The 24,401-nt window shown below is 37.4% G+C and overlaps 1 protein-coding gene across 2 annotated transcripts; it reads left to right on the top strand.

Annotated features, from left to right (window-relative positions):
* The first annotated feature begins 1,615 nt into the window (after positions 1–1,615).
* LOC121315019 (krev interaction trapped protein 1-like) lies at positions 1,616–22,825 on the top strand. Of its 2 annotated transcripts, XM_041248868.1 has the most exons (17): positions 1,616–1,745; positions 3,111–3,277; positions 4,322–4,481; positions 6,782–6,871; positions 7,022–7,151; positions 7,779–8,022; positions 8,311–8,426; positions 8,972–9,115; positions 9,237–9,393; positions 9,858–9,965; positions 10,091–10,247; positions 11,027–11,178; positions 13,515–13,681; positions 16,210–16,297; positions 17,436–17,642; positions 20,809–20,925; positions 22,260–22,825. In XM_041248868.1, exons 2-17 carry the CDS (start codon positions 3,176–3,178, stop codon positions 22,347–22,349), a joined length of 2,229 nt encoding a protein of 742 aa, XP_041104802.1. In that variant the 5' UTR covers positions 1,616–1,745; positions 3,111–3,175; the 3' UTR covers positions 22,350–22,825. The 2 variants fall into 2 exon arrangements, with proteins under 2 accessions (XP_041104802.1, XP_041104803.1); XM_041248869.1 differs by lacking the exon at positions 17,436–17,642.
* Positions 22,826–24,401: the final 1,576 nt, after the last annotated feature.

Genomic DNA, 24,401 nt, shown 5'->3' with positions numbered 1-24,401 from the left:
TATCGCCCCAAAGAGCGTACTGAGGTTGACCTACCACCACAGCAGTGGAGCAGTCAGACAGCGAGAGGAGCCCCTCTGTGAGTGACCTGGCTGACTGCTTCGAACCTGTTCCAGCAAGTACACCAAACAATGGAGATCTGCAAGATGAAGGGGAGCCACACACACCTGCTTCACCTGTTGCCATGGAAGGAAACATAGCAGGGCCCCAGCAGCCTAGCAGAGGTCTGCCACAGAACTACAGGCTTCCGAGACGCTGCCCATGCTGCCAGTCTCTGAGGGCAGCACCCTGAAAGGATTCTATGGAGGATTGCAGAGCACCACCAGACAAAAAGCCCAGAGAGGGGTCACTAGCCTGGTGGTATATCCCCTTGCCATTGAGTCTACCACCGGTGATGATCTGCCTCAGTCATTGTAAATAGTTAGCTAGGGTCTAGTTTGGGTGAGTATGGGAGTCACAGGGTGGTTTAATTTATAGAAGTGCCCCTCTGGATAAGGACATAGTTTCAATGCATTTGGGGATGAATGTATCAGAGAGGGGGGCAGTGTAATGTGCTATCACACCCATAGGGGTTATAGAGAAAAGCAGACCTATAGCACGTTACGGGGTATTGATTGATATGTGAGGGTCCAATGAAGGGTTTTGTGGGTTTTATTGGGCTGTAATAGGAGGCTGACTCCCAAGTGGGTAAGATAAGGGAAGGATAAAGTAGGCATGCTTAGGGTCTGCCTGGGCAGAGTTTAGTACCAAAACCAATAAGGTACTAAACAGATCCTGATACTCACAATGATCTCGTTTGAGACATTCCTCCAGAGCATGTTACACTATTTATTTATTTATTTATGTATTAGTACAATGTAGTAGTTCAAAACTCGGTATATTTGAAGCTCAGGCTAGAGGGTTGGTTCGGCATGTGACCAAGGACAAAAAAAGTAGGATCGGACAGACTCCCATAATGTTTTACTTTTAAATGTAAGATCATTTCTAGGGCTTGACACAAACCTGTAACTTAACAGTGTACAATTGAGTAGTTTACCGCCTTGCTTTAAAGTTAGATGTGTTCATACTGCCACCTATCGGTTTGGTAAATGTACTGTCTCCAGCCAGGGAAGCGTGCTGTTGATTATTTCGCGGAGTAGATAATAAACATACCCGTGTTGTTCTCATACTGCAAGGTGTCCCGTCGTTTTTGTTTATTTCAAGTTTAAATGCCAGCTCGCGAGGCTACACATATAGCTAGCTTAATATAAACTGGGTGTAGTAAATATTACATATTTTCTCTACTGTCGATTATAACTTAGTATACGTTACATACACGCATTAGGCTAAATAAATGTTAGGGGCGGCCATGTTATTGTAAAAGTAATTACCACATTTTCAAAGCTATAACATCCAACCAGTTCAGATCAGTGACAGTTTATGAAATCCTCAATTCTGTTAGACGTACGCAAAGCCTGCGCTGTAAAAACAGATGCGAAACTTTAAAAAAATAACAGTGTTTCTTTCCCCAACAAACTCACCTGCTATCTAAGCCACGCCCACCATGCCCCATCCGTCTTTTTATTTACCTTGCGTGTGACGCGAAAACGTAAACCACACTGCCCTGAACGTCACACGCAAAGAGCAAGAAGGGGTGGGCTGCTTGTTGGAAGTCTGAAACTTTGTTTCGTGTGGTTGTTGTTTTTGTTTTTCAAGATGTAGTCGTTTTATGTATATTTGCTGAATGCTTTCTGTTTCTCCTTCAACTGTAAGTACTCTGTTTTGTTATTTGAGAATGTTGTTTATATTTGTAAACAATTCTAGTTTGTTTAGATATGTTATGAGTTAATTAGCTGCAAATGTGTAACCAACACCCGTAATGTAACAAGAACACGATTTTAAATCGGCGTACTGTTCATACTGCTGTTTAATCCTAAATAGAGAGAAATGTCGTGTGCAAGTCATTTAGGCTTTGATCTGTTCTGACACTGACAGCTGTGTTGAATACTGTAGTGGACTACTGTGGAATAGAAATATAGTTATATTCCCCTCGTAAATAATTGTAAAAACTCCTCCCATATGATAAACGGTTTTTCCGATGCATGAGTAAATTAGAGTTTTAAACAAAGTGCCATTCGCATCCCTGAAATCCGAAAACAAAATAATACAAAACGAATAAGATGAAGTTGTGTGCGTGTGTAATATGCAACATAAACAAAAGCGCACAGTGCAACAGTGATCAGTGCAACATTATCTTTGTGGATTGGTCTCACGCCATAACCTATCCAATCCAAAATAGTTTTGGTATTAGAAACTGCTGAATTACATAGTGCCCTCTTATTGCAAATTAGAATTACATAAAATGTACATCGAGTCTTGAAAATATTTTAATGTATAATAATAATAATAATAATAATAATAATAATAGTGCGAAATTGTCTCCCTAAAGGATTTTAGACTTTTTTTTTTTTTTTTTTTTTTAAATCAAGCTCTAAATAGCAGTGTCTAGGGCAAATTGTCTTATTGTCAAATTGATTGGCTAGTCAAGGGGGAAGGGTTGGATCTTCTCAGAACCCTTGTTACAGTTTTCTCCTTAGTCTGAGGGTCTACTGTTGGGAAGGGCCTTTGCGTTTCATTTCAGAGCTGATTCACTTAAACTTTTGTAAATGACTATGCAAACATAAATAATTACATTTGACGTTTGTTTTGTTTTAAGTTTTTATCTTTAGTTTTTATTCATCCACATTTCAAAGCAATATGCCTTTAATCCAAACATCAGCATTCTGTAAATGTGTTCACACAGTGACGTGTTGGTATTTATTGGACATATTTGTATTTTTTATTGCATGTTATAATTACCCAATTCAAAGTTTTTGACCTTTGACTACTAACATGGGGATAACAAATAAAAAAAATATGAAAAAAGTTCCATTGAAAGTTCAGTGTGTCTGCCTCAAATCTCCAGTGTTACAGGAAACTATGAACAAACTAACTGTCTTTTTGAGATCATGTTCCTTCAATGTAGCCTCTTGTGGAAGATTAAGGGGTAGCTTTAATGTGTTGGTCATAATTAATACTATTGTTTTGAAAACTGGTCTTGTAGTGTAACATTGTTTGTTTTATTTTTATTTAGGTGTGGTGAACGTCAGTAAACCAGTCTTAATGATGCCTAAAGGGAATTGAAGGCACTCAAGCACCATGGGCAACAAGGATAACCTGGAGGATGTGTTTGTTGTTGTGATTCGACCAAAGAATACTGCAAGTCTCAACTCCAAAGAATATAGAGCAAAGGCTTATGAAGTAAGCTTCTAAGAACAACGTTTGCCCAATGTTGTTTTTAGCTTTGCTGTTTTTCACAGTAATTCTATTATAGATTTTATGTTAAACTACTCGGTCTACACAAACTATTTCTTACTAGTTAAAAAAAAAAAAAAAAAAAAAAAAAAAAAAAAGGTACAGTAAACCACTTGCCTGAATGCTATATAGTTAAAGTGCGCATATTCATTTTTTTATATTCACAGTATGTGAAATAACTTATTGTAACAGTACTGAAACCTGACTGGCAGAGCTATTGAATCTCTGGAACCAGTTGTTCAATCTTGATGATGAAAGTTTGACAGAGGTTTCAATGTCAGGTAAAAGCCCTTAATAACCATATCTTATTAACTTTACTGTTGGGTTAAACCATTTAAATCTAATATAAAAGCAAATTGATGTAAAGAGAAGTTGGAGCATAAAAAAGTTTGTAAAAACTGGAAAGTTTTACCAAAATACACTTGAACTGTACATTTTGAAACAGGAAACTGCAGTATGTGATATGATGCACCATGGTGGGTTTCATCTTGCCTAAGGTTGTAAATCAGTAAAAAGATTGTCAACAAGACTCTTAATCAAAATGAAATGTATAAAGCCATAATTGTCTAGGTATAGTGTGCCCTTGCTCTGTGTAAGAAGGTCTCTTTAATAAGATCTATTCAGGCACCCCTCACCTATGATATGGAAGTTCAAGATATTACTATTTAAACCGCTAGTCAACTATATCACATTGTAATGTACATTACACTAGCATCATGTGGTCCAGTTCATGGATTTCTGGGAGCCAGAAAATCCTGGAATCAAAACCGAGGTCTGTTGGAGGGGACACGCAAGCCAAATATTTTTTATTTTTTTAGGTGGTCTATTTCAATGGGTTCTTCAGTGTTAAGAGTTTGAATTAGATTGTTGTATTCTCATATAGACAACCTCCCCTGGTAAAAGAAAACATACACAAAATGAAAATGTGCATGACTTTATGATCTGTAAGGGCTACCCCAATCTACAGGGATAATTGTGGATTATTTTTAGATTCTTCTGTTAGAAGTTCCATTGGAAGGAAAGGAAAAGAAAAGGAAAAAAGTGCTACTAGGAACCAAAATTCATGGGGATGGAGATACCTCCAGGTCCATTTTGGAGTACGTGCATGAGACAACCAAACCCATATCCACTAACAACCAAGGGTTCAAAGGCAAGTGCTGTCTTTTTAATGGTTTTTAGTACTGTACTGTAATGCACAAGGTATTGAACTGTGCAAAAACTATTTTCTAATTCCTTCTGTTTACTGGTTATGAATTGTACTGCATCACAATTATTCTAATCCGTGTCTGCTGTAATGTATAAGGCCCTGTGAAAATCGCAGAATTTTCTTTAAAATTCACCGCAGTGTCACGGGTAAAATTGTATTTTACGGAATGTGCACAAAACTATTTTATAAATTGTGTACAGATTATAATTTTTTTCAACATTAAATATAGAGAGAAATGCTCTGGCATCATCAATATCAACGTCAAAGTTATTCAAGCACTTACAATAGCTTGTGAAACGGTGGTGTAATTAACCGCCTGTAGGTAAAGTGTATCTGCAAGGACAGCTTTCAATTTTAGTATGTCAGATGCATGTTCACCATTTAGGTCTTGCAAAATAACTACAATGCATAACCAATACTGATCTTGGGCATCGGTTGACTTATCAATGACCACTGACAAGCAAAGACTGTTTTACCAATTCCATAATGTGATGCTCTGCAACTTCATTAAGTATTCACATCTCAGCTGGGCTGTTGAAGGAATCGCTCCATTTACTACACTCGGTCTGAAGAATCTACGTAAATTTTGGTTGTCCAATTTTTCAAGAGGGATATTTGCACAAACAAACGCCTCTGTCAAGGCAGAATTTACTGTGTTTCGTGCTTCACGGTTTTCAGTAGACTTTTGGAACATGGAAGTCACGTTTTTTTGTTTCTTTGGAAGTAAAGTAGTCGCAGTACTGCTTTGGATTTCTGCCTTTCTCAACAGCTGACTCGGTAGTGATCTACGGTAATGTTGCAGGATGTACAGAAGAGCTTACTTTCCGTCACTGTGTAAAACTCCTGCTGGATACTGCTTTACGTGATCTGCTGCAGACACATTTTTGCCTTTTTAGAGACATCCATTTTCACGGTACTGGGCTAATTTCACGATTTCCACTCAGCCCACGAAATCGCGATTTACACAGGGTCTTAGTAATGTGTATCAGCAGAATTGCTTAAAGTATTCATGCATCAAAAACTGACAACTAAAACTGCATACCAACACTGACTTTAAATATATATATATATATAACCCCTTTGCTTTAGCTAAATGGCAGTTCTACTGTATAGACTAGACTTAATGTAGCCACTGTCGGCGAGTTCAGTATTGAAAACATGTTACTGTTTGCTGCAAGAAAATGTAGTGGTTTCCTGTCAAAGAACCACAGACAACTGGGGAATGGGCTTACTTTAAAAAAAAAAAAAAAAAAAAAAAAAAAAGGTGGGGCAACAGCTCAAGCCCCTGTTATAACGCAACAACAGGTTGTGTGGTTTCTTCTTCTCCCGTTTTATTTATTGTTTTTATTTTTAATTGTGGAGAGTGGGGTCTATGACTCGAGATACGAGACAGAATCTGTGTCAGTATGGTTTCAGGTAAGCTGCACTGCACCATGAAATAAAGTTGTCCATTTACTTCAATCTGTTTTGTTTAGCATAATGACGTTCATTAGCAAAATCATCACAATTTAGTGAGGATGTTGAAGATGCAGTTGCATTCTCTTTAGGATGGAGTATTATTGTTGTAGAAGTTCTAAACACCAACCTCTTTTTGTAGATACACTTGAATAGTAGCACATTTTATAGGTAGAACAATTTTTGATCTTCATACATTTTTGAAATTCACATCTTCTTGCGAACAGTGAGACCAGAAGACCTCCATTTCCACTTAAGTCTGCACCCAGTTTGTTTCAAATCTCTGATCTGTATCCCAGGAAGAGGAATGGCCATGAGATGTTGTCCGAGTTCTACGAGGGGAAGCATGATCAGTAATCGCAGACAAATAGGAATTATAGTTTGCAACTGCCTCCTCGATATCAGTCAGGCAGACTTGGAGAAAATAGTTGGATTATTTAACACACATAAAGATTATGAGATAGGAACAGCATTTATAATTTTCTGGTGAAGTAATAAAGCAAATTATGTCTCTGGAAATGTGTTATTCTTTAATTGTATAACTTTATTGACCAAGAAATTTGCAACAGAATTACACCAAAACCATGTCTCTAGCTCAAATGAATCCTGAGATGCAACACTTTGAATGTCAGTGGGTCTGCTCAAAACCTACATTAAAAAAAATAAAAAGTTCCATTGTGGTGGTATATTAATTACCCTTGGATGTCCTTATTTGTCACGGTAGGACTCTGTGATCTACTTTCTCATAATTCCTACTGTCTGTTGTTGCCCTATTCATATCCCTCTAGGTAAACGTGTGGTGCACATAAAGAAGTTCTCTCTTGGAGAGAATGCAGGAAAACAAGCATCACTTTTCATTGTACCAATTACAGTTAAAGGTGAGGAACTGTATGTTTTGGTGTTTTTGGATTATACATTTTGGTGCAGTCCTGATAAATAAAATAATACTGGTAAAAATGTTAAATTAAACAAGTTTTCAAATAAGTTTAAAAAAAAAAAAAAAAAGTTGTAATCTCTTTGATTTGCAGACAACAGCAAGAGTGTTTATTGCCCTGGAAGTCCAAGTTTTTACTGCTTGCAAGACATCATGCGAGTCTGCAGTGAAACCAGCACTCACTTCTCAAACATCACTGCCAGAATGTTAATCGCTTTGGATAAGTACGATTCAATTAAAGTGGCATTGGGGGAGGGGGGTGCTGACTTGAATTTGATCAAATTAAATTTTTCTGTAATAAAAATGGTTTGTTTAATGAGAACCGCACGGTGAGACTCTTTCCTTGGCAGATTGGCGATATCCTTTAATAATCTTTATATTGTGCCTTTCATAGTGGACCACCATCACAAAGCGCTTTACAAGATGCGACATTAGGGTGTGTGAACTATGCATCAGCTGCAAAGTCACTTACAACAACGTTGGAGCACAAGGAGGTTAAGTGACTTGCTCAGGGTCACACAATGAGTCAGCGGTTGAGCTGGGATTTGAACCCGGGACCTGCTGGTTAGCCCGTTTCTTTAACCACTGAACCACACAGGCTCCTATGCATACCTAATAGGAGATTTAACAGCATTGTTGCGAAGCTGAAAATAAAGAATTACATGCCAATGGAACTGGCAATATGTGTTAATGACCAGTGGGGAGTAGTTATATTAACCAGTTCATTTTGTACTGTATGTAGACCCTTTTGTGTCTCATCTTTACCATTTGTTGACTATTTAAAAGTCAAAAACAATTAAAATAAATGGCTTTGTTTAATTGCTCAATTTTGTAAACCTGTTTCCTCACAGGTGGCTTGTAGAACAGCACAATGTATCCCATGCTATACCAGCTCTCTTCAGACCGGCCCCTGCAGAGAGGGTCAGAACCAATGTTAGCAACCCTGCTTACACAAACGACACCAGCCAGTCAGAAGGCACACAGCACATGGGCTACACTGCTCTGGAGATCAAGAGTAAAATGATGGCGTTGGAGAAAGCAGACATGTGCATTTACAATCCCCTTTACGGCTCTGATCTCCAGTACACAAATCGGGTAGGTGGCTGAAATAAAAATAAATATATTTATATAACCCTACATATCCAAAAGAGCATGCATCCTGTTGTGCAGAGGGTAACATGTTTCAGTCATGGCTTAGGCATTCATGAGTTAAGAATTAGTTTTTTTTTTTTTTTTTTTTGCAGGCATTTGTTTTTCTTGTTTATGCTGTGCATGTTTTCTAGCCATTATTATTCATGATCCGATGTGCGCGGCCTAATGAAATCCCAATCAAATTTGACAGTCTTGATGTAGACTCTGATTGAGTAACTTCTGTATTTACAGGTGGACAAGGTGGTCATAAACCCATACTTTGGTCTGGGAGCTCCAGATTATTCTAAGATCCAGATTCCAAAGAGGGAAAAATGGCAGCGCAGTATGAGCAGTGTCACAGAAGACAAGTGAGTGATTGATTGAATTTGCAGCACAGGCAACTGAATTCCACGCTCTTTATCCACAATAGCACAACATGCATAAGCATGCCTGAAGGGACTTCCCTCTTAGGAGGGGAAGGAGAATCTTTGGACTTTTTGAGAGGTTCCAGTGCCAGTAATGCCTAATTGTGTTTTTTTGTTTGTTTGTTTTGTTTTTGTGTGGTTTATACTATTCTTTAACCTGCCGAAGGACCTGGATTTAAATCCACTTGCCGCCCCCTGTCTGTTTAAACACATTTCATCCATTAACTGGTTCTGACCCACATGCATGTGATCATGGGTTTATTCAGGGCTTTTTTAATAGTTATGCATTATTCTATTATAATGTTGTCTACAATGCAACACTGTTGGAAAGCCTTGCTTTAGTCTACTATTCAGTCAGCTGTATTACAGGCTTAAATGAGTCCAATTTATTTAGAATTTAAAAAAACAAAAAAAAACTGGTGTGTTTTATACGTGGTAAATTGGAGGCATGCTCTCTGAAAAGCACTGTTTTCTTTGATTATATCCAGAGAGCATCAGTGGGTTGATGATTTCCCACTTCACCGTAGTGCTTGTGAAGGAGATACTGAATTACTCAGCAAGCTCCTGGACAGCGAGTTTTCAGTCAGTAAGCTGGATAGTGATCACTGGGCTCCTATTCATTATGCCTGTTGGTAAGTACATGAAATATGACATGCATTCACAGTATTTAATCTCCATTTAATGGAGATGAATTTATTAATATCATGCTCTTTGTATTCAGCATTTGTTTGGTTTGTCATTGATTTTGTGCAGGTACGGAAAGGTGGAGGCCACGCGGTTGATACTAGAGAAAGGGAAGTGCAACCCTAACCTCCTGAATGGCCAGCTCAGCTCCCCCCTCCACTTTGCTGCTGGAGGAGGACACTCTGAAATAGTGCAGCTTCTATTACGGCATCCCGAAACTGACAGAGTGAGTTACAAATCAGTTTCACTGCAGTGTAAAATAACAATGTTTAACAAGCAGGTAACATATTGACACATGTGAATGTAATCTAGCATGCCATTTAACAGAGTGGTTGCCATATTTTTAATGCCTGCATTTAGTTCACTACTAAAACCATACACTGTAAACATTGACCAGCCAACTACCAGCCTTGTTTAACGTAAAATGTCGGTAGATCTGAAGAACTGCAACCTCTACACAGCACTACAAACTACTTCTATGACATATGTCTGAAGTTTTCCATAATTTGTTTTGCAAAATAGGGTTATCTTGAGATTATATAAGCAGTGGTGATGCTGAATAAATGAAATCAAACCTGTTAAATCTGGCCTTTGCTATTTTTGGTAATTGTACATATTTAATGTCTATCTATCGCAAATTCTATAGATTTGTATACAAGTTTTCAAACTTGCTCTTGTTTCTGTTTGCAGCATATTCTCGATCAGCAAGGAAGATCGCCTTTACAACTGTGTGAAGAGAATAAGCAGAATAAGTGGGAGGAAACAGCTGAGCTACTCCAGCAGGCCATGAACAAACCAGTAAGGACACTTTTGACATTAGGTCTGTTGTAGAATATTAGCAAGTGTGGTTTACAATACATGAAAAAGCAAATAAATGTAATCCTTTTTTTTTTTTTTTTCTTTTTTTTTTTTTTTTTTTTAAGTATGAAAAGGTTCGAATTTACCGCATGGATGGGTCCTACCGGTCTGTGGAGCTGAAACATGGAAATAACACCACTGTTCAACAGATAATGGAGGGCATGAGGCTGTCCGAGGAGGCCCAGCAGTACTTCACTATCTGGATATGCTCTGAAAACCTTAGTAAGCAAAGCACATACTGCATTTTGTAAACTTCAACATTTAATTGTAAATAGATATTTTAGGCCAGTCAGGGGTGTAGTGGGGCTTGAGCAGACTGGTGCGTCGCTCTGTTACATTTTTTTTTGTGGTGTAGCTCCGATAAGCCACTTATTACCTAAAGTCAATATAGTATTTTATTTTGGTATTTACATGCGATAAATAGACACTTTTCCTGAATCCTGGCCTCTTTGTTACCTAATGTTAACTACTGTGGTTCAGTACGAGACAGCTCAGTCTCTCAGCACAGATGTCTTGTAGTCCTGTAAATGAATAGCAGCCAAAGGGACTGAGCAGTAATTGTGACAATAAGCGGAGTTGACATTATCAGGAGGTAATCGGTAACCTAGAAAACCAAACAACCACGTAATAAGTTCTCTTCCAATTCCTCATACTTTTCTGTGTGCATTCTTTTAGTAGTAGAAACCACTGGAGAACTGTGATAGGCACTCAGAATTGCATTCTTGTTTTTGCACTCAAAACTAGTCTTGTTTGCTTCCATCTGACAATCCTGGAAAGTGCAGTATTAAAGTCTCGCCATATTTGAATAAATGAACATTACAAATTTGCCACAGTAACCACTAACAGACCCATGTAAGTCGTGTCCTCTTGCTTAGTCCAGAATGTTAATATTGAAAATACTTCTCATTGAAACATTTCTCTAAGATTTAACTTTGTTTATTTTATACTATACAGTGTCTATATTGTGCAATGTATGACGTGTGTGCTGTTTCTCACACCAGGTCTTCAGTTGAAGCCGTACCACAAGCCGCTCCAGCACGTGCGAGACTGGGGAGAGATCGTCGCTGAGCTAACGCTCCTGGATTCCCACCGGGAAACACCACAGCTCTTTTTACGTAGAGATGTGAGGCTCCAGCTGGACATTGAGAAAAAGGTTTGGAAACAGAAAAAAAATTCAATCTCTATATGTCTATATATATGTCACAAACCTGACAGCTAAGCTGTTTACCAGCAGAAAATGCACAGTTTTATAAACACGAACAGCAAAAAGAACACACAGCACCTTTTTACGTTGATACAACTGATCACACACACATTCGGGCTCTCCACACAGCAGCCCCGACTAATCTGGCTGCCGACTTTTTAAACCCTGCACCTGGCTTCAATTTACAACACCTGCCAGGCGCAGATGACAATTTAATAATTAACAAATAAAACGTGCATTTGTAAGTGTGTTTAACTCCCTCTCTACTCTGTTACACATCCTCTCCTTTTGTCTTTTTTAGACAGAGCCCCTACCACAGCCACTTCCCTCCACCTTTAAAAGACCACCCACCCTCAAGTCCCTCAAGCCAGCTGGGTTGAGGGAGGGTTTTTTGAGTACCGGCGTAACTCAGGCTTGCTTAAGGGCAGCAGGAATAGAGTCGGAGTCCAGGTACATTTCAATAGTGCAGTACAAATAACAAAGAGACATTTACCAAGATAAAAATAATAATAGTACAATTGCTTTTAAAGACCAAATTCCCATCAGGATTTTTTTTTCCCCTATTAAGTCTATTCATTGTTTACTATTACATGCAGGACAGGCGCTATAAGATCATTATGTTTAAAAAAAACAAACAAAAAAACCCAACCCTTTTTAAAATGTGTACGGATTAATCTACCGGTTAATCAACTAATGCACATAAAACGGATCAAAAGTTTGAATCGAGCGACAGCACTAATTTGTAGTTAAGTCTTTTTGATGTTCAAACGTTATTTGCTTTTTTAGGGTGTCTCTGCTTAGAAAATACTAACCAGGGCTGTCAATGTACATGATAATGTAATATAAATAGTGTGTATGTATATGTAGATATGGTCTAAACATTTCAACACTGACACCTGCATAGCATATAAACGTTCATAAAAATTTACCAGAACACATCCCCAATAATATACACTGTTTGATTTCTTCTCAAAAATAATTAACCATCTTCAGATAGTCAGTGAAAAAAAGTTTATTCAGGAACAAAGCAAATCAAATACGATATGTCACTAATCTCGTATACAAGTCTCAGATGATGGTGTTCTGAGCTGCCATCAGTGGAGATGTTATTTACTGCTGAGATGAGCTTTCATGGCATCAGATGTTGGCATTTTTCTGAGCCGGCATGGCGCAGATGTTAGATTTTAGTTTCTGAGCTGAGCCAAGAAACTACTTCTTACAGCATAGATATACAGCTAGCTTACGTAATTTCCTTATTTCTCTAGAATGATGCATGGTGTGAGACAAAGCACATTAAAAGGTAACGTTTGCGTTTATTCTTCACTTTACCAGTGTCAGCAGAAACCCAGATAACAAGAAGTTACATTTAAGAACAATGCTATGAGTTTTGCTCAATCACAGGCAGCACAGCGCTATACCCATGCATCACAAGGTCGAACGACGGGGCTGGTGACTGCAAATTACTGATGTGCCCCAGCTATGTACAGCTTAATTTTAAGATAACCCTGCATTGATTTGGAGCTTACAGTAAACAGTTTAAATGATTTCTTTACCATTTAAATGGGAAGCATAATGGAAAGGAACAAAGGCTGATGAAACAATGGAACGATGTGGACACTGCCCCACACAAGGTGCGTGTTTATCAGAAAAAGCCAACGTGTTCCAGTACTGTGTTGCTATGTGTTCTGTGACACTTACCTAAAATTATAACCTGTCACTTTTAACAAAAGTAAGTTAGAACCGGTTTTAATTGGTTTGTTTATGGTTTGTATGTAGGCTCAAAAAAGCGTCTCAAGCATAAACAAAAGTTTAATCATCCCTCCGAGGTCACAGTTGCATTCTGAGTTATGAAAAGCCAGTTACTCCCTACACGGGTGTATTCCAGGCCACATGCCAAGCAACAGTCAGGGCAATACATAGGCAAAAACCTTACACTATATTTAAAATGTATTTGGTGCTAATGTCCCAGTTTTACTGCCTTCATGTTGTTTGAGCTCGTTTGTAGCCCATGTTGCTCAATAACATACATTCAGCAGAATAGTGTCATATTGAAATGCCGCTGCAAGATATGTAATGCATTCTGCTGATCCAGGAAGTCCGTTCGGTGTATGAATGGATGAACGGTGCTTGAAAAATGTGTTACATTTTCATCCTTTTGTTGCACATTTATAATAAATAAAAAAGCAATCCTGTTTGGTTTAAGAACTAATACTTCAATTCAAATTAGGTGCCTCTACTGTAAAAAGTTTATATTAAATAGGTCTGTGTCTTTTTTCATTCCAAAGGTGGAAGATCCACTTTCTATTCTTATCCTGTTTGATGAAGCCCGACACAGCCTGCTGAAAGGATTCTTTCCATCACCAGACAGCAAGCTGATCACACTGGCCAGCCTTCTGTTGCAGATTGTCTATGGAAACTATGAGAGCAAAAAGCACAAGCAAGGATTCCTCAAGTAAGTACAATTAAAAAAAGGTTGTTTAAAGACAGTGTCTCAGTATCATGACCAATTTACACTTAAATGTACAGTAATTGATTGGTGTCCGTTGGTCCTCCTATGCACTTTTAACTTATTGAAAGCAAACTTTGTTGTTCAATCCCATTGTTTCAATTGCCCAAAAGTAGTTTTAGCTGTAGGGACTAGGATTGCAGGTTGGTTATAATCAGTTCGATTTATTTATTTATTTATTTTTATCAACTCTTTCTTCTGTTTTTGAAATCCAGTCGGTTTTCAGTAAAACTGAAAAACCGAATCCTCTGTGCAGCCATGGGAACTGATAAATAAGCTCCATAGTGGTGTTGCTTTTTTTTTTTTTTTTTTTTTTTTTTTTTTAGCAAAAGGTTTTAGTTAGCACATGCAGGCTGTTTGCGTATGGTAAAACCCCTAGATATCTTGAAACGAGACTATGAAGCAGTGGTTGTCCTTACCGAGGGCCATTGGTATCTATGAGGTAAAATTATTAAGGTACTGTATTTTAATATGACAATCTATATGCAGCAAAGTGCGTGACGAGGGTGTCCAGCAACTAAAAAAAACATCTTTTGAGATCCGAAAGGATGAAAACAGACTTGAATATGTGTGCCTTACATATAATGACGACACAAACTCGCCTCAAGATCCGGCTTCAGCATCCATTGCTGCTGCTCTCCTGTTTTCCTCATTGTTATTTGAAAGTCTGCCCAGACCATCCACATTATAGTCAACAAAACACCGAGGATGGAAAGTGCCCACTTGAAGACCCCAGAGATGTACCCTACTTAGCTCAGTCCAGACGGTTGTCATGCTGATGCGCTGGGGAGACCTCACTGGGTTGATCCCCAGAGCCAGAATCGCAGCCATTGTGTGTGCTGATGCACTGAGGAGGCAAAATGAGCTGATCCCTGGAGCCAGCATTACACTTCAGCAATCAACACCAGACAGAAGGATATCTACATCATCAATGGAAAACAACGCAAATGGATGGAGATGCGGATGGATCACATTAGTTTACTGCAAAGCTAAGTCTTAGTTGGTTCTTATCTTGGCGAGAGCCCAGTTCAAATCAGCATGAAGTTCAACATCTACTGTCATGTTATGGAAATCATAACCTTGTGCTCAGTTCTCTAGTTTCAAGATGCTACTTTGATGCAGAAATTCACAGTAAACGTAGATGCGCAATTCATTTTTAATACATGAACAATACATTTAAATTGAATTAAATTAAATGTGGAGCTATGTTACACTGCAGATGTATACACAATAAAGGTTTCTGATTTTGTCTTAATTTAAAATGTGTTTTACTTATTTATATAACCCCAAATGACAGGAAGCCGTGTTATAAGCGATATAAATTAGGGATGGGAATTTTGAATAGTTTTCTTTTCGAATATATGGGGGCTAACATTTCCCGAAGTAAAGAATAAAAGGGCAAATACGTATGTACTACAGCAGACAGCATACAAACTAAGCCACTAAAGTTTAAGTTCACTCCGGAGGTCGGCCGGGTTCACGAAGTGTACAAACAATGTCCAAAACGAGATTTCTTTGTTCAAGTTACTTGGTTTATCCAATAAACTGTAAATAATTAAAAACAAGTAACATACCTGGTTGTACTTTTAATGGTCAGTGTAAATGTTGACGTTACTCCGTCCATTCAAAGAAAGTCAACAGTAGGTGTTTTACATTGTACTCCACAGAGTTAAAAATAAATAAACTACTTCCACACTGTTTTCTCAGTCACTGCGGTGTTCTGCTTAGCATTTAGTATGTCTTTTTTTTATTCAACATAAAGCTAAATTAGCATTTTAATTTCAATGTTACTAAAGTTAGGTTTCTTTTCTAGCAGTTGCTGTATCGATTTGTGTACAAATTTAAAGTTAGCTGGTGCGTAGTCATTACACAGGAACTCAAGTGGGGGATCTGTTCCATTAGCTGAAAACAAGGCAACAAAATTGACAACAATTTCAAACAGAATATGTTTACTGTAGAAATTTGCTGTTACAAGCATTGCATGATTAATTAGGATCCTTACATTCAACATGCCAATCTCATTCACATGAACGCGCAGGGTTTAACACAGACTTTGAACACTTGTCAGTCATCAGCATTTAAAAAAAAAGAAGACTCGTTTGCTTCTACAACTAGCTAATATAAGTTTGTGTACTCAAATATGTGATATGCTATTAGAATTTAGTTTTTTTTTTTTTTTCGTGTATTTGACTACACTGTCCCATCCCTAGCATAAAACACTTCAGGCCATGCGGTTCCGATGTTATAGGTCTGTACCACTTCTGAGGTGGTAAAGGCCCTTGGCGTGGTATATCATGGGAACTGCACAGCCTGTTGTGGTTTATTTACAAAAAAAATAAAATCAGGATTTGGTCAATCGCAAACAAAAATATCCATTTCGTGATTTTGAGCATTTACAAATTATCAAAGAATAAAATGAAAGGCTATTGACCGAATCCTGACTAATAGCTGTCATTTTTATTTTATTTTAACAGTGAAGAAAATCTGAAATCTATCGTGCCAATCACCAAACTAAAAAGCAAAGCACCCCATTGGACAAATAAGATCCTTCTTGAATACAAGGTGAGTTTTTAAAATAATGTTATTATGCTTTGTTAATACATTAATACAATCTAAAAAACAACACGTTAGTAAAAAGTCGAAAGAACAATAGTGATCTAAAAACTGCATTTCAAATTGTAGATGTTTGTATTTTAAATTTTAATTGATGATGGGATAGGACAAATTATGTCTCTGAGTTGCTAAAGCACTGGTGTGGATTAGTATGGCTCAACCATATTTGTGTGTCTTAACATCAATGTTCATTAAATGTTCAGTCCACATTACTACTATTTAAAAATAAAAATAAAAAAAAATCCATCAGATAATAAGTTGAGTTTTAGAAGGGTCATAAGTCTTTAACAAAAAAAAAAAGATTAACTACAACTTATTCCATATGTGTACATACAATTTAAGCTTTGGAGCTAGAAGGTGATGGGTAATAGAGTAATCCCTTTGTTCAACACACAAAGGGGGAGAAGGAGAATAAACGTTGTAATGGGTGGTACTGTAATGTTACAAACATATACATAACACAAAAAAAGATATTGCTTGCTTGCATATGTGTACAGATCTAGATTTGTAACCTGTTACTGTAGTTATTTTGTTTCTGTCATTGCTTTGAAGCTATCAGTAAGTAATACTTTAATTGAAACAGTAAGCCTCAGAGTTGTCGATGGTGCTGATGCTACTGAAGCTGTGTTTGTACTGTTCATTTTAAATTAAAGTAGAAGTAGTTTACAAATTAGTTGTATATTTGCATCACACCATTAGGTGTGTAAACTCTCTGATTCTCTGTTTACTAAGTGTCAGAAACCAGGAAGAGGATGGTGCAGAAAATCAAATACAAAAACCAGGTGGTGTGCGCCTGCCTATATACTCGAGGGCAAGAGAAATGGCAGCTAGCAAGTATGTTACAGTAGAACATAATGTACAGGCAGTAAATGTGTAACCTTGTATAACAAAAAAATGGGACACATCAGATATGTGCATGATAGACCCAGACGTGGTTCATTTACAAACGTTTCATTAGTTAAGGTTTTTCAAAGTGATTTGATTGATAAACTGGTGTTAGCCTATCTTTGTGAAATAAGACCAGATTTAAAAAAAAAAGTAAGTTCTGTTTCACTAGTAGATATAGTGCAAGTTCTTTTTGTTTCAGAACCTCAGTACCAGTGAGGGTGTCAGTAAAGAGATGCACCACCTGCAACGCCTCTTCCTACAGAACTGCTGGGATATTCCCACATATGGAGCAGCCTTCTTTACAGGGCAGGTGTTCACCAAAGCCAGCTCCAGCAATCACAAAGTCATCCGAGTGTATGTGGGAGTCAATACAAAAGGATTACTCCTTATGAACATGGAAACCAAGGTATCTGGGGGAACATAACAAAACTTCAGACTAACTGATACGTGTACTTATATAAGCTGATAATCATAAGTGAATTGCATTCAAAAATTTAATTTAAATGAAAATGTAAATCTTGTCAACTTCAATGAAGTGGTCACCCAAAGCAAGGGGATTTCAGTCTGAAGTCCAAGTCAGTTAAAAGTCTGAAATGTGTATAACATGGTGTTAGAACACTGGCCTAAGTATAAAAGTGTCTTTGTTAGATGTTCTCTGAGTTAACTAGCATGTTACCTAATTAACCTTTTGTCACCAATTATTGTTAACAGGTGAGGGTCCATGATTACTATAAATATAAGTAGCATAGGCACAAGTTTGTCATTCCTGTATGTAAGGGAGCAGAAAATGGCAAAATACACTCAGTTAAGCAAAGAAAAGACAGCCTGTAATTACTTTAAGAAATGAAGGTCAATCTTTAAGACAAATCACAAGAACTTTGCAAGTGTCTGTAACTGCTGTGGCCAAGACCATCAAACGATTTGAAGAAATTAGCACTCATGAGGACCAAACGAGGTCAAGCAGGCCAAGGGTGACCTCAGAATCAGAGAACAAGTTCATTCGAGTCACAAGTCTGAGAAACCGGCAATTAACTGCTCCTGAAATACAAGCTCAGCTAAATGCTACTAGAAGTACAGATGTTTCAACATCAACTATTCAGAGGAGATTGCGTGAAGCTGGCCTAACTGGAAGAATTGCTGCAAATAAACCATTAAGAGTGCAGAATAAGAGGAAGAGACTTGCCTGGGCCAAAAAACACAGAAATGGACGTTTGAGGAGTGGAAGTCGGTCTTATGGACCGATGAGTCAAAATTTGAAATATTTGGGTCCAACCGCTGAGTATTTGTAAGACGCAGTGAGGGTGAGCGCATGAGTTCTGCATGTGTGGTTCACACTGTCAAGCATGGAGGAGGCAGTGTCATGGTCTGGGGTTGCTTTGCTGGTGACAGAGTTGGTGATCTTTACCAAGTCCATGGCAAGCTCAACCAGCATGGCTATCATAGCATACTTCAGAGGCATGCCATTCCATCAGGATTACGGCTAGTTGGGCAGTCCTTCATTCTTCAGCAAGATAATGACCCGAAACACACCTCAAAGTTTTTAAGTATTTACAGAAACGTATATGATGTAAAACATTGTCAATTATGAAAAAAAACTAGTTTCCAGCAAGTGTACTTATACTTTTGACTGGTACTGTGTATGTACACAAGTATTCACCCCCCTTGGACTTGCAGTTACAGCCATGAGTCTATTTGGATAAGTCTCTACCAACTTTGCATGTCTGGACACTGCAATTTTTGCCCATTCTTCTTTGCAAAATTGCTCAAGCTCCGTCAAGTTGGATGGGGACCTTTGGTGAACTAGCAATTTTCAACTCTTTCCACATATTCTCAGTTGGATTGAGGTCTGGGCTTTGACTGGGCCACTCCAGGACACTGACCTTTTTGTTTTTAAGCCACTTCCAGTGTGGCTTTGGCTGTATGTTTGGGGTTATTTTCCTGCTGCAAGATGAATCTTCTCCCAAGTCCCAGGTCTCTTGCAGACTTCGGCAGGTTTTCCTCCAGGATTTCTCTGTAATTTGCTGCATCCATTCCTTGCCCTCTATCTTCACGAGCTTTCCAGACCCTGACGCAGAGAAGCATACCCATAGCATGATGCTGCCACCACCATGCTTCACGGTGTTCTCAGGATGGTGTGCGGGTTTAGGCTTGTGCCAAACATAGCGCATCGAGTTGAGGCCAAAAAGCTCTATTTTGGTCTCATCAGACCATAGAATCTTCTTCCACTTGGTCTCAGAGTCTCCCACATGCCTTCTGGCAAAATCTAGCTGAGATTTGATGTGAGATTTTATTATTTTTTTTCAACAATGGGTTTCTTTTTGCCACTCTCCCATGAAGGCCAGTTTTGTGAAGCACCCGGGCTATTGTTGCTGTATGCACAGTGTCTCAAAGCTAGGCCTTGGAAGACTGTAACTCCTTTAGAGTTGCCGTAGGCGTCTTGGTGGCCTCCCTGACCTAGTGCCCTTCTCGCCCAAATACTCTTTAAAATACTTTTTTGAGGACAGCCTGTTTTAGACAGATTCACAGTTGTGCCATATTCTCTCCATTTCTTAATAATGGACTTTACTGTACTCCGGGGGATCTTCAATGCCTTGGAAATGTTCTTATATCCTACCCCTGATTGGTGCTTTTGAAGAACCTTATTCCAGATTTGCTTCGAATGTTCCTTTGTCTTCATGATGTAGTTTTTGTTAGGAAATGTACTAACCAAATGTGGGACCTCCCAGAGACAGGTGTATTTAACCTGAAATCATGTGAAACACCTTATTTGCACACAGCTGGACTCCATTCAACTAATTATGTGACTTCAAAAGACAATTGGTTGCACCAGAGCTTATTTAGGTGTGTCATAGCAAAGGGGGTGAATACTTATGACATCAATTATTTTCTGTTTTATATTTGTAATTCATTTAGAACAATTTGTAGATTTTATTTTTCATGTTGACATTATGGACTTTTTGTGTTGATCAGTGGCAAAAACTCCTAATTAAATTCATTTAGATTCAGGGGGGTGAATACTTTTGAGAGCCAATGTGTGTGTGTGTATATTTCATTCATGTATGCAATTTGTCCATGTTCCCTTGTGTTACTGTCTCTTTCAGATTCAGAGGTTCCAAACTAGTAATATGTTATTCAGCAAGTACTGTAACACAGCATATTAACAAACTGACAACTTCCATACTTGTATTGGAGTAGAGATAACACCGTGTAACAATTATTATTATTTTTGTTGTTCCTGGGTAGTAAGTGTTATTTCCTAATTGCTTATGCCTCAAAAGTATAGAAAATGGCTATTATTCCCCACAAACTTTGCTTTTGTGACCAGGACAGTGATATTTCAAAACATCACTATTTCCAATGGGAAAACGGGCAAATGTGTGTCTTTTCGTTCACATAAAGTCAGAAAAAAACAACATATGAATCCAAATTAACATGTATTTATACTAAAGTAATACAAAAATGACTACAAAAGATTTAGAAGTGAGTAGTTTTTCGAGATTTATGATTATACTGTATTTATAAAATTATAAACTTTTAATGTGTTTATTTCTTGTATTTATTGTCATCTCCAGGCTTTGCTTATTAGTCTGAAGTACGGCTCCTTTATGTGGCAGTTGGGAGAGGCAGATCATTATTTTCAAGTACACAGCTTGGAAAATAAAATGAGTTTCATAGTGCACACCAAACAGGTAAAAACATAGCGGTTGTTTTAATCTAATCATTATGTAAATAACAGGTGATCAAAGTACATTGTCAACAACACTGCTTACAGTGGAATTGCATGTCAACAAATAGAAACAACTGGCATAAAACTGGCTTATGATTGCAACAACGACCCAAAAGAGAACACATTTTGGAAATGTATGTTCCAAGTGTGAAATGCCTGGTAGGGGAAGGAAAGTGCCAGTTTGCCTCAGTTAACACTGTACGTGGTTCAAAATGTCACAAATTCCAGCAGCAAATTGAAGAATCACAATTTTACTGAGAATGAAATGAACTTCTGTAATCTTGTTGCAAGTATTGTGTTAAGAAAAGCTGTCGCACAACATCAAAATAATAACGCAAGGACCAATAGAAAATAAAGAAATGTATGCCAACTAGAGATTTTTGGTTTTAATTTGAAGTTCATATTGCAGTAAAGCTGTGGCATTGATGTTTGCATTGTCTGAGTGAGCAGGGGGCAGTCCTAAAACAAAAAGCATAAAAGCTGTGTGATTTAAAAAAAAAAAAAAACGGTTAACCATCCTCCAGAGATAGGAAAAAAACAAGGACAAGTAGACGGCTCCAGTAACATCTACTGTAAACTCGGTTCTACATTTTTAATGCAATATGCATTTCATTTTTGGTATGGGTCTTGTGATGCGTAGCACAAAAATAAGCAATCCTTTAGGTTTGTTCTATAACATAATCTTGTCTGATGTGGAATCAGCATGTTGGAGGCTGGACTAGGGCAGCGTACTGTGGCTCACCATCTTGGGTGCTCGCAGCGAGCAATTTCAAACCTGGTGAAATGGTATAATCAGACACACTCTATCAATGACAGAGCATGAACTGGGAGACCAAGAGTCACCACACCTGCCCAAGATTGACACATCATTTTGCAACACCTTTGTGATGTCAATTGTTAATCCGCATAATAACAAGTCACTGCACTTGCTCTAAAACAGAGTTTGTAATTTTTTGATCACATCTAGAATTTTATCCAAATATATAAATGATAATTTTCTTTTGATGCTCAAGTATAAGTGTTAAGTTTCTTTTGATGTTCAGTATATTTTCTTTTTTTCTTTCTCGGAGCTGCTTGATGATAATAGAAAGTTTTGCAGCTTTGCTACCTATCCTAGGATAATTTAACTGAGGACTATATACAAGTGTGATGTTTCATCACAGCACTGGATCTAATAAATATGTGGATATTGTTGGAAATATGTACTGCATCACATTTAAAAACCTTTGATTTTTGAGCACTGAATTTAAAATGAAAACCGTATAAACCGTTCATCGTCCTGTTGTTTTTTAACAGGCAGGACTTGTTGTCAAGCTGATCATGAAGTTAAGTGGACAGATGATGCCAAACGAAAGAAGTATTTCAGAAAAATATGCATTTGGATAAAAATGGATACAAGAAGTGTTGAAAGATCTAGTGCTGAATAACCTTTAAACGCTGCAGGATGAATAACTTGTTGGAATCCGTCATTGTGTTATTGGAAGAATGACTATGAAATCGCACTGTTCCAAATTCCGCTGTATTGCTAAGTGGAGCTTGATTTAAGGAAAGTTATGCAGTTGTTAAATTAGTTTTAAACATGCTTTGTTTTCCATATGCTTGTTCTATAAACAGAATATTCACATTAACACAGAATACAGAGTTAGTCAGACATCCTGATTTGTGGAATAACTAAAGTATTCTGAAAGTTAATGGAATATCTTCGATATAACTTTATTATTATTTTGTTTGTTGCCTATCAATTGAACGTGCTCTTAAAACAGTGAGAAGTCTGTAAATATGTAAGTAGGTATTTCTCTTTTCATGTATTTGTTAATTAGATTTTATTAATTCAATTTTACTTTTTTTGTTATTTATCAAAACTGTTGGTCTTTACATTTATTGTAAATAAATGTAGCCTATAGTATGTTCACTGTGTCTTTGTGTTTTATTTATTTTATAAAACAGACGCACTGTTAACTGAATGTAGTAATGCAGAGTATACTTTTGTCTTGAGTATTTTCAGTGGGGAGGATATGAATTCTCACAGGCCCCTTTTTATTTTTCTAGTGTGAGGTATATTTTAAGATTTAATTTTAGTTGTCTCAGGGAAGATTAAAGTCCTACACAGTTACACCCATTTCAATTAAATATTGTATAAAGCAGAATCAAAGGTTCCCAATTCAATGTAATTAAATTGAATTAAAATACAGAAATTAAACCTTCACTTAATATATTATTACAAAAATAAGTTACAAAATTCATTAAAAGAATATGAGCATTGTTAGAACGGCATTCAAAGTATATTAAAATTCAATAAACTGTATAAGTAACATATCTGAAGATTTGAGTCATATTTTGAAATGCATGTGAAGAAGTTTTCTTAGACACGGTTTAGCTGTTTTGAATAATTTCACTTTTGGGGGGGGGGACAAACTACTTTGTCTTAATGCAGATAAAGGATTATTATTATTATTATTTTCTTCCCGGTGATTTACTGGTTTAGTTGCAAGTTTTAAGCAATGTCTTACAATTACCAAAACGTACCTCAGATCTGCTGTTAAACACAGGTGATGTTAGCACGTTTCAATAAACCATCATGGTTTGTTTAAATAAATTATATATATATATATATATATTATATATATATATATAATATATATATTATATATATATATATATATATACACACCCTTGTGTGTGTGTGTACACTTTCTGGACCGACATTTCATTCTGTAACGAACCTTTTTCACAAATCCGTCCACACTGTTCACGACAATTTACAGTGATGCTTTCAAAAATAGACATGTTAATAGATTATATTTATCAATTAACTAAATGCAAAGTGAGTGAACAGAAGAAAAATCTAAATCAAATCCATATTTGGTGTGACCACCCTTTGCCTTCAAAACAGCATCAATTCTTCTAGGTACACTTGCACAAAGTCAGGGATTTTGTAGGCATATAGTCAGGTGTACGATTAAACAATTGTACCAAACAGGTGCTAATGATCATCAATTCAATATGTAGGTTGAAACACAATCATTAACTGAAACAGAAACAGCTGTGTAGGAGGAATAAAACTGGGTGAGGAACAGCCAAACTCAGCTAACAAGGTGAGGTTGCTGAAGACAGTTTACTGTCAAAAGTCATACACCATGGCAAGACTGAGCACAGCAACAAGACACAAGGTAGTTATACTGCATCAGCAAGGTCTCTCCCAGTCAGAAATTTCAAGGAAGACAGGGGTTTCCAGATGTGCTGTCCAAGCTCTTTTGAAGAAGCACAAAGAAACGGGCAACACTGAGGTCCGTAGACGCAGTGGTCGGCCAAGGAAACTTACTGCAGCAGATGAAAAACATATCATGCTTACTTCCCTTCGCAATCGGAAGATGTCCAGCAATGCCATCAGCTCAGAATTGGTAGAAAACGGTGGGACCCTGGTACACCCATCTACTG

The sequence above is a fragment of the Polyodon spathula genome, chromosome 4, assembly GCF_017654505.1.
Source record: "Polyodon spathula isolate WHYD16114869_AA chromosome 4, ASM1765450v1, whole genome shotgun sequence".
Taxonomy (NCBI): domain Eukaryota; kingdom Metazoa; phylum Chordata; class Actinopteri; order Acipenseriformes; family Polyodontidae; genus Polyodon; species Polyodon spathula.
This window is presented reverse-complemented; position numbering and strand designations above follow the sequence as displayed.

Coding starts and splice junctions, on each gene's coding strand:
- LOC121315019 (XM_041248868.1), top strand. CDS start 3,176: ATGGGCAACAAGGATAACCTGGAGGATGTGTTTGTTGTTGTGATTCGA. Junction 11,179..13,514: donor AGCTGGACATTGAGAAAAAG/GTTTGGAAACAG, acceptor TTCATTCCAAAG/GTGGAAGATCCACTTTCTAT. Junction 17,643..20,808: donor TTATGAACATGGAAACCAAG/GTATCTGGGGGA, acceptor TGTCATCTCCAG/GCTTTGCTTATTAGTCTGAA.